The 15,862-nt window shown below is 48.3% G+C and overlaps 1 long non-coding RNA gene and 3 gene segments (V, D, J or C); 1 reads left to right on the top strand and 3 right to left on the bottom strand.

Moving 5' to 3' along the window:
* Positions 1-208: 208 nt before the first annotated feature.
* Positions 209-1,280, bottom strand: LOC125126692 (immunoglobulin kappa variable 2-28-like). The segment is given in 2 exon segments: positions 209-786; positions 1,169-1,280. Coding segments are annotated over 2 exon segments (612 nt in total).
* A 185-nt stretch (positions 1,281-1,465) lies between these two features.
* Positions 1,466-4,507, top strand: LOC125126697 (uncharacterized). The gene is made up of 2 exons (XR_007134754.1): positions 1,466-1,841; positions 4,161-4,507. It is a non-coding gene; the product is annotated as an uncharacterized LOC125126697 (long non-coding RNA).
* Positions 4,508-7,016: 2,509 nt separating this feature from the next.
* LOC125126693 (immunoglobulin kappa variable 2-28-like) lies at positions 7,017-8,108 on the bottom strand. The segment is given in 2 exon segments: positions 7,017-7,594; positions 7,978-8,108. Coding segments are annotated over 2 exon segments (612 nt in total).
* Positions 8,109-13,824: 5,716 nt separating this feature from the next.
* LOC125126691 (immunoglobulin kappa variable 2-28-like) lies at positions 13,825-14,765 on the bottom strand. The segment is given in 2 exon segments: positions 13,825-14,402; positions 14,649-14,765. Coding segments are annotated over 2 exon segments (612 nt in total).
* Between the last annotated feature and the right edge of the window lie 1,097 nt (positions 14,766-15,862).

Below are 15,862 nucleotides of genomic sequence, written 5' to 3'. Positions count from 1 at the left end.
CATTGCATTAGAGTTTAATGGAAAATATAATAATAGAGCCTAAAATTCTGTAATTAAAGGTCCATTTTTTGTTGTACTATCTTTTGTTTTCACCTGACCGTCAGCTATTCTTTACCATTTCCAAAGCTGCATCTGATAAAGTTCTCACTCGGTCCAGGCCGAAAACCTGAGCTGTAAAAGGGGAACTCAGCTGAGCTGTGGTTGTCCCGGAGGCCAACTTCGCTCACTGGCCTGTTTCGAAGGGGGCATCGGGCCAAGGCCATGAAGCTGAGGGGCCTTGACATGTGGTGTCTGAGGAGGAGCTGAGGCTCTGCTGGCCCACAGGCCTCAGCTGCACCCTCTGCCCCTGGTTCTCCCACCTCTTCCTCTTACACAGCCTCAGAGCATCTGCCCCTCTGCTCCCCCAGACAACACACACCCATGTGTGCAGCTGGGCCCCCAGGAGAGGGGTTTGTGTCAAGGGCTGTATCACTGTGGGAGGAGGTTCTTTATTTTGCTGGCAGTAATAAACGCCTGCATCCTCAGCCTCCACCCTGCTGATTTTCAGGGTGAAATCTGTGCCTGACCCACTGCCACTGAACCTGTCTGGGACCCCAGAGGCCCTGTTGGTAGCCTCATAGATCAGGAGCCTTGGCGACTGGCCTGGTTTCTGCTGGTACCAACTCAACAAATTGTATCCAAAACTCTCAAGGCTCTGACTGGACCTGCAGGAGATGGAGGCCGGCTCTCCAGGGCTGACTGACAGGGAGAGTGGAGTCTGGGTCAGCACGATGGCCCCACTGGATCCTGAAATAATGAGAGAAAAGAAGAGCATTTTGAGCCAGTATCATGAGTAATTTTCACAATTCTCTACTTGTTATTTACTTCATGCTAGGTTATTTTTTGATTCTGATTTAGACACAAAATATTCAATTTCGCAAGAACCAGAGATGTTCAATGTATAAGGAGCCCTCTAGAGGTCAAGTCCACTTCCTACACTTCCTATGCCTCCCTCTTCACCACAGGATGGATATTTCTTCTTCCATATTTTTCCTTATTCCTATTTTGTTAAACATCACATTCCCTTTGCTGAGGCTAAGGTGTGAAGCTAACTTGTGGGCAATTACACATGAAAAGCAGCCCTGCCCCCACAGCCCCCTTCCCCTTCTCATCTCCCCTCCATCCTCACCTGGGACCCAGAGCAGGAGGAGCCCCAGGAGCTGAGCAGGGAACCTCATGGCCAGCTGTGGACAGATGAGCCCTGATCAGTCCAAGCCAGACTAGAGCTGCCCTTTTATGTCAGGCTGGCACTGGGCAGGTCCTCCCTAGGGGACAACACACAAATGCAAATCCCCTGGTGGGGGCAGCAGAGGGGAAGTAGCTTGTGGGGGGAAGGGGGAGGAACTCAACTTCGAGCCAAGAGAAATCACGGTCTCATTTTTCTCATCATTTTCACCATTATCTTGACATTCATGGAGCAGCTGTCACGTCTCTTTACTCCCTTACAGTCTCAGGAAGATCTCTCATTGCTCCCCTGCTTGTGCTCACACATAATCCTATTGAATGAGAAGCTCTAGGACATCTCATGTACTGAGTCTTTCTAGTCCTAGTTTAGTAAGACTTTTTAGAATTAAAAATAGTAACAAATGCTACTTAGAATTTATCAAACCCTGAAACCATCAATCAACGTGACCAAAAAGGTTTTCTTCTGGAAATCACTTCTGTTCAGCTACGTTAGTTAACCGGCTGGACTCACTGGACCTCATGAGGATCAGCGTCACCATGATTACACACACGATCCCCCAGAGCTGCTCTTCTTGGAAGAAATGTGGAGAGGTGCCCACGTGGGAAGCAGCTTGACTGTAAGTCCTTCATCCCTGAGGAACAGACCTAGCGATTTTAATTTAATTTAATTTAACTTAATTTTATTTTATTTTATTTTTTCTTTGTCTTTTTGCCTTTTCTAGGGCTGCTCCCACAGCATATGGGGGTTCCCAGGCTAGGGGTCTAATCGGAGCTGTAGGCACCGGCCTACACTATAGCCACAGCAACGCGGGATCCGAGCCACATCTGCAACCTACACCACAGCTCACGGCAGTGCCAGATCCTGCATCCACTGAGCAAGGCCAGGGATCAAAACCACACCCTCATGGTTCCTAGTCGGATTCATTTCCACTGTGCTACGACAGAAAATAAAATGATTTTATTTTTCCGTTATAGTTGGTTTACAGCGTTCTGTCATGTTCTACTGAACAGCCAAGTGACCCAGTCACACACGAGTAGCCTTTCTTTTTCTCACGTTATCCTCCATCTCGCTCCATCCCAAGTGATTAGATACAGTCCCCTGTGCTACTCAGCAGGATCTCACTGCATGTGTTTTCATATATACTTTTCCTTGAAGTGTGCATGTGTGTGTAAGTGTGTTTACCTGTGTGTGTTTTCTGATCACTTTCTTCTTCTGTCCCTATTCCTGATCAAGATCATGTTCTATCTCAAGCTCATTACAAAGCTTTTTAAGAAATTAAATTTATACCTCAGCATATGGCTTTCAAAGCTTCAATTTAAAGATTGTTTCTCCACATGTTATGAAATAATGCATGTTCAGGACAGAATAGCACTGACATATACAATTTGAGGCCAACAAGTTTTAAGTTTACCCAAAAAATAAAATGAGAGTTCCCGTCATGGTGCAGTGGAAATGAATCTGACTAGGAAGCATGAGGTTGTGGGCTCAATCCCCGGCCTTGCTCAGTGCTTAAGGATGTGGCTTTGCCGCGAACTGTGGTGTAGGTCGCAGACACAGCTTGGGTCAGGCACTGCTGTGGCTGTGGTGTAGGCCGGTGGCTACAGCTCCGATTTGACACCTAGCCTGGGAACCTCCACATGTGCCGGGTGAGGCCCTAAAAAGACAAATGACAAAAATAAATAAAAATAAACAAAATAAAAACAAAACAAAACCAAACAAAATGTGAAATGGCGTAGGAAGAGATTTATTCTAAACTGTGGTTCTTTTATATTTCCTGTAATTTGAAAGTTTAGGATGAAAAATAAACTGTTTCCAAATCCACCACCAATACAAGGTCATTCAAGGTTATAGAAGCATTTGGTAAAGTTTAAGGTCAGATGACCAGAAACCTCAACTTACTTTGCATTAAAGAGTGACTAGAAATAGTCCCACTAAATCGCATTATCTCCCTGAGTAGAGGAAGAGGCCAGAGTGTGGGCTCAAGGAATCCTTTCACACCGCCACCCACACCCCAAGCACATGCAGGGCACAATGCACACCAGGGCAGAGCTGGGGTCTCGAACCCTGAGCAGAAGGGGAAGGCCTGCTGTGCCCATGGCTCAGAGATTCTTCCACATGTTGGATTTTGCTGTGCATGGACGTTAAGCTGGAGGGCAAGGGGAGTCCCCAAAGGGACCTTTGCAAGGCGGTGGTGACCTAAGAGGGCCTGAGGATGCCAATGACATCAGGTCTCTAATCTTTGAGCTGACGGTGTCAGCTTCAGCAGGTGGGGAAAGGTGGCCGCCTGAGATGGATCCTGCTCAGCAAGGGTAGAGACGGGCTGTGTGGACACAGCCATGTCAGAGAGGAGGGGGGCAGGCCAGGCTTCCAGCCCCAGAGCCCAGGACCCAGAGAGGGTTTCTCCACCACCCACCCTGACGGCAGCTCCTTCTTCAGTGTCCTCACCACACCTGAGACCTTAAATTCAAAGGGGCTCCCTCTTGAAAATGGGACAGTCTCCCTCCTACTTCCCCAGAATTTCCAAGATCAGGCCTAGGACCTTTGTGGATGGTGGTGTTTGTCTGCCCTCTAATGGCAGTTTGGTGACAAGGAAACTTACAGGATGTTGGATGCTGTGGCCCAAGAGTCTAGACCTTGAGGTTTTCATTGTCAGTCATGAGTTCAACTGATAGGATTCCATCCACCCCAGGTCATACTGTGTGGGGAACACAGCTTCACCGATATCTAAGGCAGGGCACGTATATGATACATACAGTGAGGTGAGGCTGGCCATATGTGTACATCAGGGAGTCAATCAACAATCAAAAGGATTTGACATTTCCTTTTCTTTCAGAGTACTATGCCTCACATTAAGGTCCTCCATCCATATTGAGTTTATTTTTCACATGGTGTGTGAAAATGATCCATTTTCATTCTTTTACGTGTATCTCTCCAGGTTTCCCCATTGGTCGAGACAACCATTTCACCACCGTGTACACGACACCCTCACATCAGTGTAATATATGATAGGAGTCAGTCAGCTGCTTTGGATCTTGGCTACATCTGTGAAGACTCAGGGAAGGAGAGGACTCTGCCTCCAGTTCAAGGAGCAAGAGGACTGGCTCCTCTACTTGGGCCATGTGATCAGCACAGCACATGGTGCTGGTTACAGCTGGATGACATAGGATTCTGTGTGCACGCTCTGAAAAGCTCAGATATAAAGGCACTTCCTAGATTTCTAGGCTTGTGGTGGAAAGCCACGCCTTTCTCAATAAACAAACAAAAACCATACATTTTTTTTTTTTTTAAAAAAGCAATCTCCCCGAAGGTCAAGGACCACTGCTAGATATGTCTGTAGGACAAGAAGCAGCTATGTGGCCGAACTGCCCAGTGGGATCTGTTCATTTTAAAGCCGGCAAGTTATCAGTAGGTCTGGGTCTCAGCGGCAGTGAGTCTTAGCAGAGCGGTGGCTCTTTGAGGACTGGGTCTAAACAAATCCAGCAGGCAGACTCCTTCTCCACGGGAAGGACCTCAGTCCCCACAGCAGTCACCCCCCTGGCCCTAACATGTCTTCATCAGCTTAGAGATTGGCATCCGAGGGGCGCTCAAGCAGGTGACTTGGGAGAGAAGACTTCAGGTTTGTCCTGGGCACACCAGCATCATATGTGGGTGCGAGTAAGAACGCAGCACTCCCGCCCTACAGCCCAGCTCTTGCTGGGCTCTGAAATGATCTGCTGAGTCAGCAGATGCTGGAGCAGCGCACATGGTCACCACCACCTTGGTCTTAGCAGGGACGTGACTAGAGACCAGGATGTTCAGAGATTTCTGGAGAGCTGGTTCCTCAAGGGCCTGGAACGACATAATTAGGAGGTGAAAGGTTAGGAGTTCTGGGGAAAGGGCTCTGGGAATACCTAAGATTTGTGTCCAAGGTGAGGAGAAAAGGCTACCAGGTACAAGTTCCAACTCAGTTTTATCCCCTTTGAACCAGAGCCTCGGCCCAGAAATTGTCGGGATTGAAAAGAAACCAACGGCAAAGGACCCAGGACCTCCTTCTGGGCTGCCTGGTGACGTCCTGGTGGTTGTCAGGTGGCCGATGTCCCTTGGATGGAGTGCTGTCCACATTCTATTCCCAGGCACCCAACGGCTGGCAGCAACGGACCAAGAAAATGCTCCCCAAGGGCAAGTGAGCTCTCAAGTGTGCCCCCCACACAGGTTGAGATTTCCATTCCCATCCAGAGTGTTGAATGTGTCTTTTCCTTAAAGAAAGGGATCACGTGACAGCTTCTCTGCCTTCTGGAGACCACACCTTCCACCAGCAGGAGGGAGGGTCTGGCTCAGGGATCAGGGGCTGTGGAATCTGCCAGACGTGAGAGGGGCCAGAAAGCCAAGGGGCCTGTGTGAGGGGCTGTGACTCTGTGTCGGGTCCAGGGAGCGTCCTGCTCACAGGAGGACAAGCAGCATCCCCTGGCTCCACACTGGGCATCGGAGCAACCCGCCATGTGCGTTTGGGATGCAACGGTGCCCACTGGGAATTTGTGTAGAAACACCCTCTGAAAACTTCTTCTCTGGGCTCTAAGCTTCTTAGTAGAAGCCGTTTTTTTTTATTTAATTTGTCTTTATGAACTTGTTCATCCAAGTTCGACTGCACACTTGCCATGCAAAATGTACTTTGAATCCCTTAATCACAACCAGGATTATATCATCCTAGTGATCTGCAATTATTTACTCTTTTCTTCTTTTTATGGCCACACCTGTGATGTATGCAAGTTCCCAGGTCAGGGAAGTCCACCACAGCCCCTGCAAAGGCAGATCCAGGCCACACCTGTGAGCTCCGTAGCTTGTGGCAATGCCAGATCCTTATCCCACTTAGTGAGACCAGGGATCAAACCCTCATCCTCATGGGTCCTAGTTGGGTGCATAACCCACTGAGCCACAACAGGAACTGCCTGGAAGTATTTCACCGTGAATCACATCATGCCACAACATGAACCCAGCATGCCCATTGTTTCTTCAGACGTAGTTTTAAAACCTTTTAAAAACTGGGGTCAGGGGTTCCTGTTGGGGCTCAGCGGGTTACGAAGCTGACTAGTATCCATGAGGATGTGGACTGGATCCCTGGCCTCGCTCCGTGGGTTAGGGAGCTGGTGTCGCCGTGAGCTGTGGTGTGGGTCGCAGACACAGCTCCGATGCCGCGATGCTGTGGCTGTGAAAAAGGCCAGTGGCTGCAGCTCCGTTTGACCCCTAGCCTGGGAAAGCCAAATGCTTCGGGTGAAGCCCTAAGAAAAGCAAAACAAATACATAAGAATTTTGAAAAAGGGGATCTAGTCAATGTATCCATTGTCTACACTTAGATCTAGAAAATAGGATCCAGATTTAGACTCATGACATGAGCATGTCATGTGAAACACTACGTTTGTTTATTGTCTGATTGGTTGGCTTTTAGGACAATTGATGACCCAAGGTATAATCTCCAAAACATTACTTAAGTTGAAAAAAGACAAGAATATCCATTTCACGGGATTGTGTTAGAGGGTTTGGAAAGCCAATGTTGCAAAAGACAAAAAAATAAATAAATAAAAGGGTAAATTGGAGACACTGTATTCTCATTGCATTAGAGTTTAATGGAAAATATAATAATAGAGCCTAAAATTCTGTAATTAAAGGTCCATTTTTTGTTGTACTATCTTTTGTTTTCACCTGACCGTCAGCTATTCTTTACCATTTCCAAAGCTGCATCTGATAAAGTTCTCACTCGGTCCAGGCCGAAAACCTGAGCTGTAAAAGGGGAACTCAGCTGAGCTGTGGTTGTCCCGGAGGCCAACTTCGCTCACTGGCCTGTTTTGAAGGGGGCATCGGGCCAAGGCCATGAAGCTGAGGGGCCTTGACATGTGGTGTCTGAGGAGGAGCTGAGGCTCTGCTGGCCCACAGGCCTCAGCTGCACCCTCTGCCCCTGGTTCTCCCACCTCTTCCTCTTACACAGCCTCAGAGCATCTGCCCCTCTGCTCCCCCAGACAACACACACCCATGTGTGCAGCTGGGCCCCCAGGAGAGGGGTTTGTGTCAAGGGCTGTATCACTGTGGGAGGAGGTTCTTTATTTTGCTGGCAGTAATAAACGCCTGCATCCTCAGCCTCCACCCTGCTGATTTTCAGGGTGAAATCTGTGCCTGACCCACTGCCACTGAACCTGTCTGGGACCCCAGAGGCCCTGTTGGTAGCCTCATAGATCAGGAGCCTTGGCGACTGGCCTGGTTTCTGCTGGTACCAACTCAAAAAATTGTATCCAAAACTCTCAAGGCTCTGACTGGACCTGCAGGAGATGGAGGCCGGCTCTCCAGGGCTGACTGACAGGGAGAGTGGAGTCTGGGTCAGCACGATGGCCCCACTGGATCCTGAAATAATGAGAGAAAAGAAGAGCATTTTGAGCCAATATCATGAGTAATTTTCACAATTCTCTACTTGTTATTTACTTCATGCTAGGTTATTTTTTGATTCTGATTTAGACACAAAATATTCAATTTCGCAAGAACCAGAGATGTTCAATGTATAAGGAGCCCTCTAGAGGTCAAGTCCACTTCCTACACTTCCTATGCCTCCCTCTTCACCACAGGATGGATATTTCTTCTTCCATATTTTTCCTTATTCCTATTTTGTTAAACATCACATTCCCTTTGCTGAGGCTAAGGTGTGAAGCTAACTTGTGGGCAATTACACATGAAAAGCAGCCCTGCCCCCACAGCCCCCCTTCCCCTTCTCATCTCCCCTCCATCCTCACCTGGGACCCAGAGCAGGAGGAGCCCCAGGAGCTGAGCAGGGAACCTCATGGCCAGCTGTGGACAGATGAGCCCTGATCAGTCCAAGCCAGACTAGAGCTGCCCTTTTATGTCAGGCTGGCCTGGGCAGGTCCTCCCTAGGGGACAACACACAAATGCAAATCCCCTGGTGGGGGCAGCAGAGGGGAAGTAGCTTGTGGGGGGAAGGGGGAGGAACTCAACTTCGAGCCAAGAGAAATCACGGTCTCATTTTTCTCATCATTTTCACCCATTATCTTGACATTCATGGGAGCAGCTGTCACGTCTCTTTACTCCCTTACAGTCTCAGGAAGATCTCTCATTGCTCCCCTGCTTGTGCTCACACATAATCCTATTGAATGAGAAGCTCTAGGACATCTCATGTACTGAGTCTTTCTAGTCCTAGTTTAGTAAGACTTTTTAGAATTAAAAATAGTAACAAATGCTACTTAGAATTTATCAAACCCTGAAACCATCAATCAACGTGACCAAAAAGGTTTTCTTCTGGAAATCACTTCTGTTCAGCTACGTTAGTTAACCGGCTGGACTCACTGGACCTCATGAGGATCAGCGTCACCATGATTACACACACGATCCCCCAGAGCTGCTCTTCTTGGAAGAAATGTGGAGAGGTGCCCACGTGGGAAGCAGCTTGACTGTAAGTCCTTCATCCCTGAGGAACAGACCTAGCGATTTTAATTTAATTTAATTTAACTTAATTTTATTTTATTTTATTTTTCTTTGTCTTTTTGCCTTTTCTAGGGCTGCTCCCACAGCATATGGGGGTTCCCAGGCTAGGGGTCTAATCGGAGCTGTAGGCACCGGCCTACACTATAGCCACAGCAACGCGGGATCCGAGCCACATCTGCAACCTACACCACAGCTCACGGCAGTGCCAGATCCTGCATCCACTGAGCAAGGCCAGGGATCAAAACCACACCCTCATGGTTCCTAGTCGGATTCATTTCCACTGTGCTACGACAGAAAATAAAATGATTTTATTTTTTCCGTTATAGTTGGTTTACAGCGTTCTGTCATGTTCTACTGAACAGCCAAGTGACCCAGTCACACACGAGTAGCCTTTCTTTTTCTCACGTTATCCTCCATCTCGCTCCATCCCAAGTGATTAGATACAGTCCCCTGTGCTACTCAGCAGGATCTCACTGCATGTGTTTTCATATATACTTTTCCTTGAAGTGTGCATGTGTGTGTAAGTGTGTTTACCTGTGTGTGTTTTCTGATCACTTTCTTCTTCTGTCCCTATTCCTGATCAAGATCATGTTCTATCTCAAGCTCATTACAAAGCTTTTTAAGAAATTAAATTTATACCTCAGCATATGGCTTTTCAAAGCTTCAATTTAAAGATTGTTTCTCCACATGTTATGAAATAATGCATGTTCAGGACAGAATAGCACTGACATATACAATTTGAGGCCAACAAGTTTTAAGTTTACCCAAAAAATAAAATGAGAGTTCCCGTCATGGTGCAGTGGAAATGAATCTGACTAGGAAGCATGAGGTTGTGGGCTCAATCCCCGGCCTTGCTCAGTGCTTAAGGATGTGGCTTTGCCGCGAACTGTGGTGTAGGTCGCAGACACAGCTTGGGTCAGGCACTGCTGTGGCTGTGGTGTAGGCCGGTGGCTACAGCTCCGATTTGACACCTAGCCTGGGAACCTCCACATGTGCCGGGTGAGGCCCTAAAAAGACAAATGACAAAAATAAATAAAAATAAACAAAATAAAAACAAAACAAAACCAAACAAAATGTGAAATGGCGTAGGAAGAGATTTATTCTAAACTGTGGTTCTTTTATATTTCCTGTAATTTGAAAGTTTAGGATGAAAAATAAACTGTTTCCAAATCCACCACCAATACAAGGTCATTCAAGGTTATAGAAGCATTTGGTAAAGTTTAAGGTCAGATGACCAGAAACCTCAATTTCCATTGCATTAAAGAGTGACTAGAAATAGTCCCACTAAATCGCATTATCTCCCTGAGTAGAGGAAGAGGCCAGAGTGTGGGCTCAAGGAATCCTTTCACACCGCCACCCACACCCCAAGCACATGCAGGGCACAATGCACACCAGGGCAGAGCTGGGGTCTCGAACCCTGAGCAGAAGGGGAAGGCCTGCTGTGCCCATGGCTCAGAGATTCTTCCACATGTTGGATTTTGCTGTGCATGGACGTTAAGCTGGAGGGCAAGGGGAGTGCCCAAAGGGACCTTTGCAAGGCGGTGGTGACCTAAGAGGGCCTGAGGATGCCAATGACATCAGGTCTCTAATCTTTGAGCTGACGGTGTCAGCTTCAGCAGGTGGGGAAAGGTGGCCGCCTGAGATGGATCCTGCTCAGCAAGGGTAGAGACGGGCTGTGTGGACACAGCCATGTCAGAGAGGAGGGGGGCAGGCCAGGCTTCCAGCCCCAGAGCCCAGGACCCAGAGAGGGTTTCTCCACCACCCACCCTGACGGCAGCTCCTTCTTCAGTGTCCTCACCACACCTGAGACCTTAAATTCAAAGGGGCTCCCTCTTGAAAATGGGACAGTCTCCCTCCTACTTCCCCAGAATTTCCAAGATCAGGCCTAGGACCTTTGTGGATGGTGGTGTTTGTCTGCCATCTAATGGCAGTTTGGTGGCAAGGAAACTTACAGGATGTTGGATGCTGTGGCCCAAGAGTCTAGACCTTGAGGTTTTCGTTGTCAGTCATGAATTCAACTGATAGGATTCCATCCACCCCAGGTCATATTGTGTGGGGAACACAGCTTCACCGATATCTAAGGCAGGGCACGTATATGATACATACAGTGAGGTGAGGCTGGCCATATGTGTACATCAGGGAGTCAATCAACAATCAAAAGGATTTGACATTTCCTTTTCTTTCAGAGTACTATGCCTCACATTAAGGTCCTCCATCCATATTGAGTTTATTTTTTACATGGTGTGTGAAAATGTTCCATTTTCATTCTTTTACGTGTATCTCTCCAGTTTGCCCCATTGGTCGAGACAACTATTTCACCACCGTGTACACGACACCCTCACATCAGTGTAATATATGATAGGAGTCAGTCAGCTGCTTTGGATCTTGGCTACATCTGTGAAGACTCAGGGAAGGAGAGGACTCTGCCTCCAGTTCAAGGAGCAAGAGGACTGGCTCCTCTACTTGGGCCATGTGATCAGCACAGCACATGGTGCTGGTTACAGCTGGATGACATAGGATTCTGTGTGCACGCTCTGAAAAGCTCAGATATAAGGGCACTTCCTAGATTTCTAGGCTTGTGGTGGAAAGCCATGCCTTTCTCAATAAACAAACATAAACTATACATTTTTTTTTAAAAAAAAGCAATCTCTCCAAAGGTCAAGGACCGCTGCTAGATTTGTCTGTAGGACAAGAAGCAGCTATGTGGCTGAACTGCCCAGTGGGATCTGTTCATTTTAAAGCCGGCAAGTTATCAGTAGGTCTGGGTCTCAGTGGCAGTGAGTCTTAGCAGAGCGGTGGCTCTTTGAGGACTGGGTCTAAACAAATCCAGCAGGCAGACTCCTTCTCCACGGGAAGGACCTCAGTCCCCACAGCAGTCACCCCCCTGGCCCTAACATGTCTTCATCAGCTTAGAGATTGGCATCCGAGGGGCGCTCAAGCAGGTGACTTGGGAGAGAAGACTTCAGGTTTGTCCTGGGCACACCAGCATCATATGTGGGTGCGAGTAAGAACGCAGCACTCCCGCCCTACAGCCCAGCTCTTGCTGGGCTCTGAAATGATCTGCTGAGTCAGCAGATGCTGGAGCAGCGCACATGGTCACCACCACCTTGGTCTTAGCAGGGACGTGACTAGAGACCAGGATGTTCAGAGATTTCTGGAGAGCTGGTTCCTCAAGGGCCTGGAACGACATAATTAGGAGGTGAAAGGTTAGGAGTTCTGGGGAAAGGGCTCTGGGAATACCTAAGATTTGTGTCCAAGGTGAGGAGAAAAGGCTACCAGGTACAAGTTCCAACTCAGTTTTATCGCCTTTGAACTAGAGCCTCGGCCCAGAAATTGTCGGGATTGAAAAGAAACCAACGGCAAAGGACCCAGGACCTCCTTCTGGGCTGCCTGGTGACGTCCTGGTGGTTGTCAGGTGGCCGATGTCCCTTGGATGGAGTGCTGTCCACATTCTATTCCCAGGCACCCAACGGCTGGCAGCAACGGACCAAGAAAATGCTCCCCAAGGGCAAGTGAGCTCTCAAGTGTGCCCCCCACACAGGTTGAGATTTCCATTCCCATCCAGAGTGTTGAATGTGTCTTTTCCTTAAAGAAAGGGATCACGTGACAGCTTCTCTGCCTTCTGGAGACCACACCTTCCACCAGCAGGAGGGAGGGTCTGGCTCAGGGATCAGGGGCTGTGGAATCTGCCAGACGCGAGAGGGGCCAGAAAGCCAAGGGGCCTGTGTGAGGGGCTGTGACTCTGTGTCGGGTCCAGGGAGCGTCCTGCTCACAGGAGGACAAGCAGCATCCCCTGGCTCCACACTGGGCATCGGAGCAACCCGCCATGTGCGTTTGGGATGCAACGGTGCCCACTGGGAATTTGTGTAGAAACACCCTCTGAAAACTTCTTCTCTGGGCTCTAAGCTTCTTAGTAGAAGCCGTTTTTTTTTATTTAATTTGTCTTTATGAACTTGTTCATCCAAGTTCGACTGCACACTTGCCATGCAAAATGTACTTTGAATCCCTTAATCACAACCAGGATTATATCATCCTAGTGATCTGCAATTATTTACTCTTTTCTTCTTTTTATGGCCACACCTGTGATGTATGCAAGTTCCCAGGTCAGGGAAGTCCACCACAGCCCCTGCAAAGGCAGATCCAGGCCACACCTGTGAGCTCCGTAGCTTGTGGCAATGCCAGATCCTTATCCCACTTAGTGAGACCAGGGATCAAACCCTCATCCTCATGGGTCCTAGTTGGGTGCATAACCCACTGAGCCACAACAGGAACTGCCTGGAAGTATTTCACCGTGAATCACATCATGCCACAACATGAACCCAGCATGCCCATTGTTTCTTCAGACGTAGTTTTAAAACCTTTTAAAAACTGGGGTCAGGGGTTCCTGTTGGGGCTCAGCGGGTTACGAAGCTGACTAGTATCCATGAGGATGTGGATTGGATCCCTGGCCTCGCTCCGTGGGTTAGGGAGCTGGTGTCGCCGTGAGCTGTGGTGTGGGTCGCAGACACAGCTCCGATGCCGCGATGCTGTGGCTGTGAAAAAGGCCAGTGGCTGCAGCTCCGTTTGACCCCTAGCCTGGGAAAGCCAAAAGCTTCAGGTGAAGCCCTAAGAAAAGCAAAACAAATACATAAGAATTTTGAAAAAGGGGATCTAGTCAATGTATCCATTGTCTACACTTAGATCTAGAAAATAGGATCCAGATTTAGACTCATGACATGAGCATGTCATGTGAAACACTACGTTTGTTTATTGTCTGATTGGTTGGCTTTTAGGACAATTGATGACCCAAGGCATAATCTCCAAAACATTACTTAAGTTGAAAAAAGACAAGAATATCCATTTCACGGGATTGTGTTAGAGGGCTTGGAAAGCCAATGTTGCAAAAGACAAAAAAATAAATAAATAAAAGGGTAAATTGGAGACACTGTATTCTCATTGCATTAGAGTTTAATGGAAAATATAATAATAGAGCCTAAAATTCTGTAATTAAAGGTCCATTTTTTGTTGTACTATCTTTTGTTTTCACCTGACCGTCAGCTATTCTTTACCATTTCCAAAGCTGCATCTGATAAAGTTCTCACTCGGTCCAGGCCGAAAACCTGAGCTGTAAAAGGGGAACTCAGCTGAGCTGTGGTTGTCCCGGAGGCCAACTTCGCTCACTGGCCTGTTTCGAAGGGGGCATCGGGCCAAGGCCATGAAGCTGAGGGGCCTTGACATGTGGTGTCTGAGGAGGAGCTGAGGCTCTGCTGGCCCACAGGCCTCAGCTGCACCCTCTGCCCCTGGTTCTCCCACCTCTTCCTCTTACACAGCCTCAGAGCATCTGCCCCTCTGCTCCCCCAGACAACACACACCCATGTGTGCAGCTGGGCCCCCAGGAGAGGGGTTTGTGTCAAGGGCTGTATCACTGTGGGAGGAGGTTCTTTATTTTGCTGGCAGTAATAAACGCCTGCATCCTCAGCCTCCACCCTGCTGATTTTCAGGGTGAAATCTGTGCCTGACCCACTGCCACTGAACCTGTCTGGGACCCCAGAGGCCCTGTTGGTAGCCTCATAGATCAGGAGCCTTGGCGACTGGCCTGGTTTCTGCTGGTACCAACTCAACAAATTGTATCCAAAACTCTCAAGGCTCTGACTGGACCTGCAGGAGATGGAGGCCGGCTCTCCAGGGCTGACTGACAGGGAGAGTGGAGTCTGGGTCAGCACGATGGCCCCACTGGATCCTGAAATAATGAGAGAAAAGAAGAGCATTTTGAGCCAGTATCATGAATAATTTTCACAATTCTCGACTTGTTATTTATTTCACGCTAGATTAGTTTCATCTGGTTTTATCCTCATTCTCTCTTTGTTAAACATCTGCCCTTGGCAGAGGGTGGGAGATGTGCACATACATGTTGGCACATGCCCACAAAAAGCAGCCCTGCCCCCACAGCACCCCCTTCCCCTTCTCATCTCCCCTCCTTCCTCACCTGGGACCCAGAGCAGGAGGAGCCCCAGGAGCTGAGCAGGGAACCTCATGGTCAGCTGTGTCCAGATGAGCCCTGATCAGTCCAAGCCAGACTAGAGCTGCCCTTTTATGTCAGGCTGGCCTGGGCAGGTCCTCCCTAGGGGACAGCATGCAAATGCAAATCCCCTGGTGGGGGCAGCAGAGGGGGGAGAGCAGGTGGGTGGAGGCACTCACATTTGAACCAAGAGAAATCACGGTCTCATTTTTCTCATCATTTTCACTCGTTATCTTGACATTCATGGGAGCAGCTGTCACTTCTCTTTACTCCCTTACAGTCTCAGGAAGATCTCTCATTGCTCCCCTGCTTGTGCTCACAGGTCATCCTTTTGAATGTACTGAGTCTTTCTAGTCCGAGTTTAGCAAGTCATTTTAAAATTAAAAATAGCAATGAATACTACTTAAAAATTTGTCAAACATTTAAATCATCAGTCGATGTGATCAAAATGTTTTCTTCTGGAAAACACTCTCCTTCAGCTACGTTAATAAACCCTCTGGACTCACTGGACCTCAGGAGGATCCTCGTCACCGTGATGACACATATGAGCCCCCAGAGCTGCTCTTCTTAGTAGAAACCTGGAGAGCTGCCCACGTGGGAAAAAGCTTGACTGTAAGTCCTTCGACCCTGAGGTCCAGACCTAGTTTTGTTTGTTTGTTTGTTTGTTGTTTGTTGTTTTTTTTTGTCTTTTTTCCTTTTCTAGGGCTGCTGCCATGGCATGTGGAGGTTCCCAGGCTGGGGGTCTAATCGGAGTTGTAGCCACCAGCCTACACTACAGCCACAGCAATGCGGGATCTTCACCCACCGAGCAAGGCCAGGGATCAAAACCACACCCTCATGGTTCCTAGTCGGATTCATTAACCACTGAGCCACGACGGGAACTCCCAGACAGAGTGATTTTATATTAGAGCCTTATAGCCATAAAACCTGCATATCTTGGAGTGTGTTCTCTCTTTTCTTCTTAGATAAAAGAGCCTGAAGCCTCACCTCACATGCCTCCTCTCTCTAGTGGCAGGTCCACGGGCTGCACCATTGTTCCTCTTTCAGCCACTAGGAGGTGGCTGTCTTTCTCCCTGAGGTCCAGACACAGCTCTGAAGTGACTTCAGTCACACCAGAGAACAGGCATGTTGACACGGACCTATAGCCGTGAAACACTCATTTGTATTTTATTTTTACGATT

The sequence above is a fragment of the Phacochoerus africanus genome, chromosome 5 (genome assembly GCF_016906955.1).
Source record: "Phacochoerus africanus isolate WHEZ1 chromosome 5, ROS_Pafr_v1, whole genome shotgun sequence".
In the NCBI taxonomy this organism is placed as follows: domain Eukaryota; kingdom Metazoa; phylum Chordata; class Mammalia; order Artiodactyla; family Suidae; genus Phacochoerus; species Phacochoerus africanus.
The sequence above is the reverse complement of the archived record's forward strand: the minus strand, read 5'-3'. Positions and strand labels throughout refer to the sequence as shown.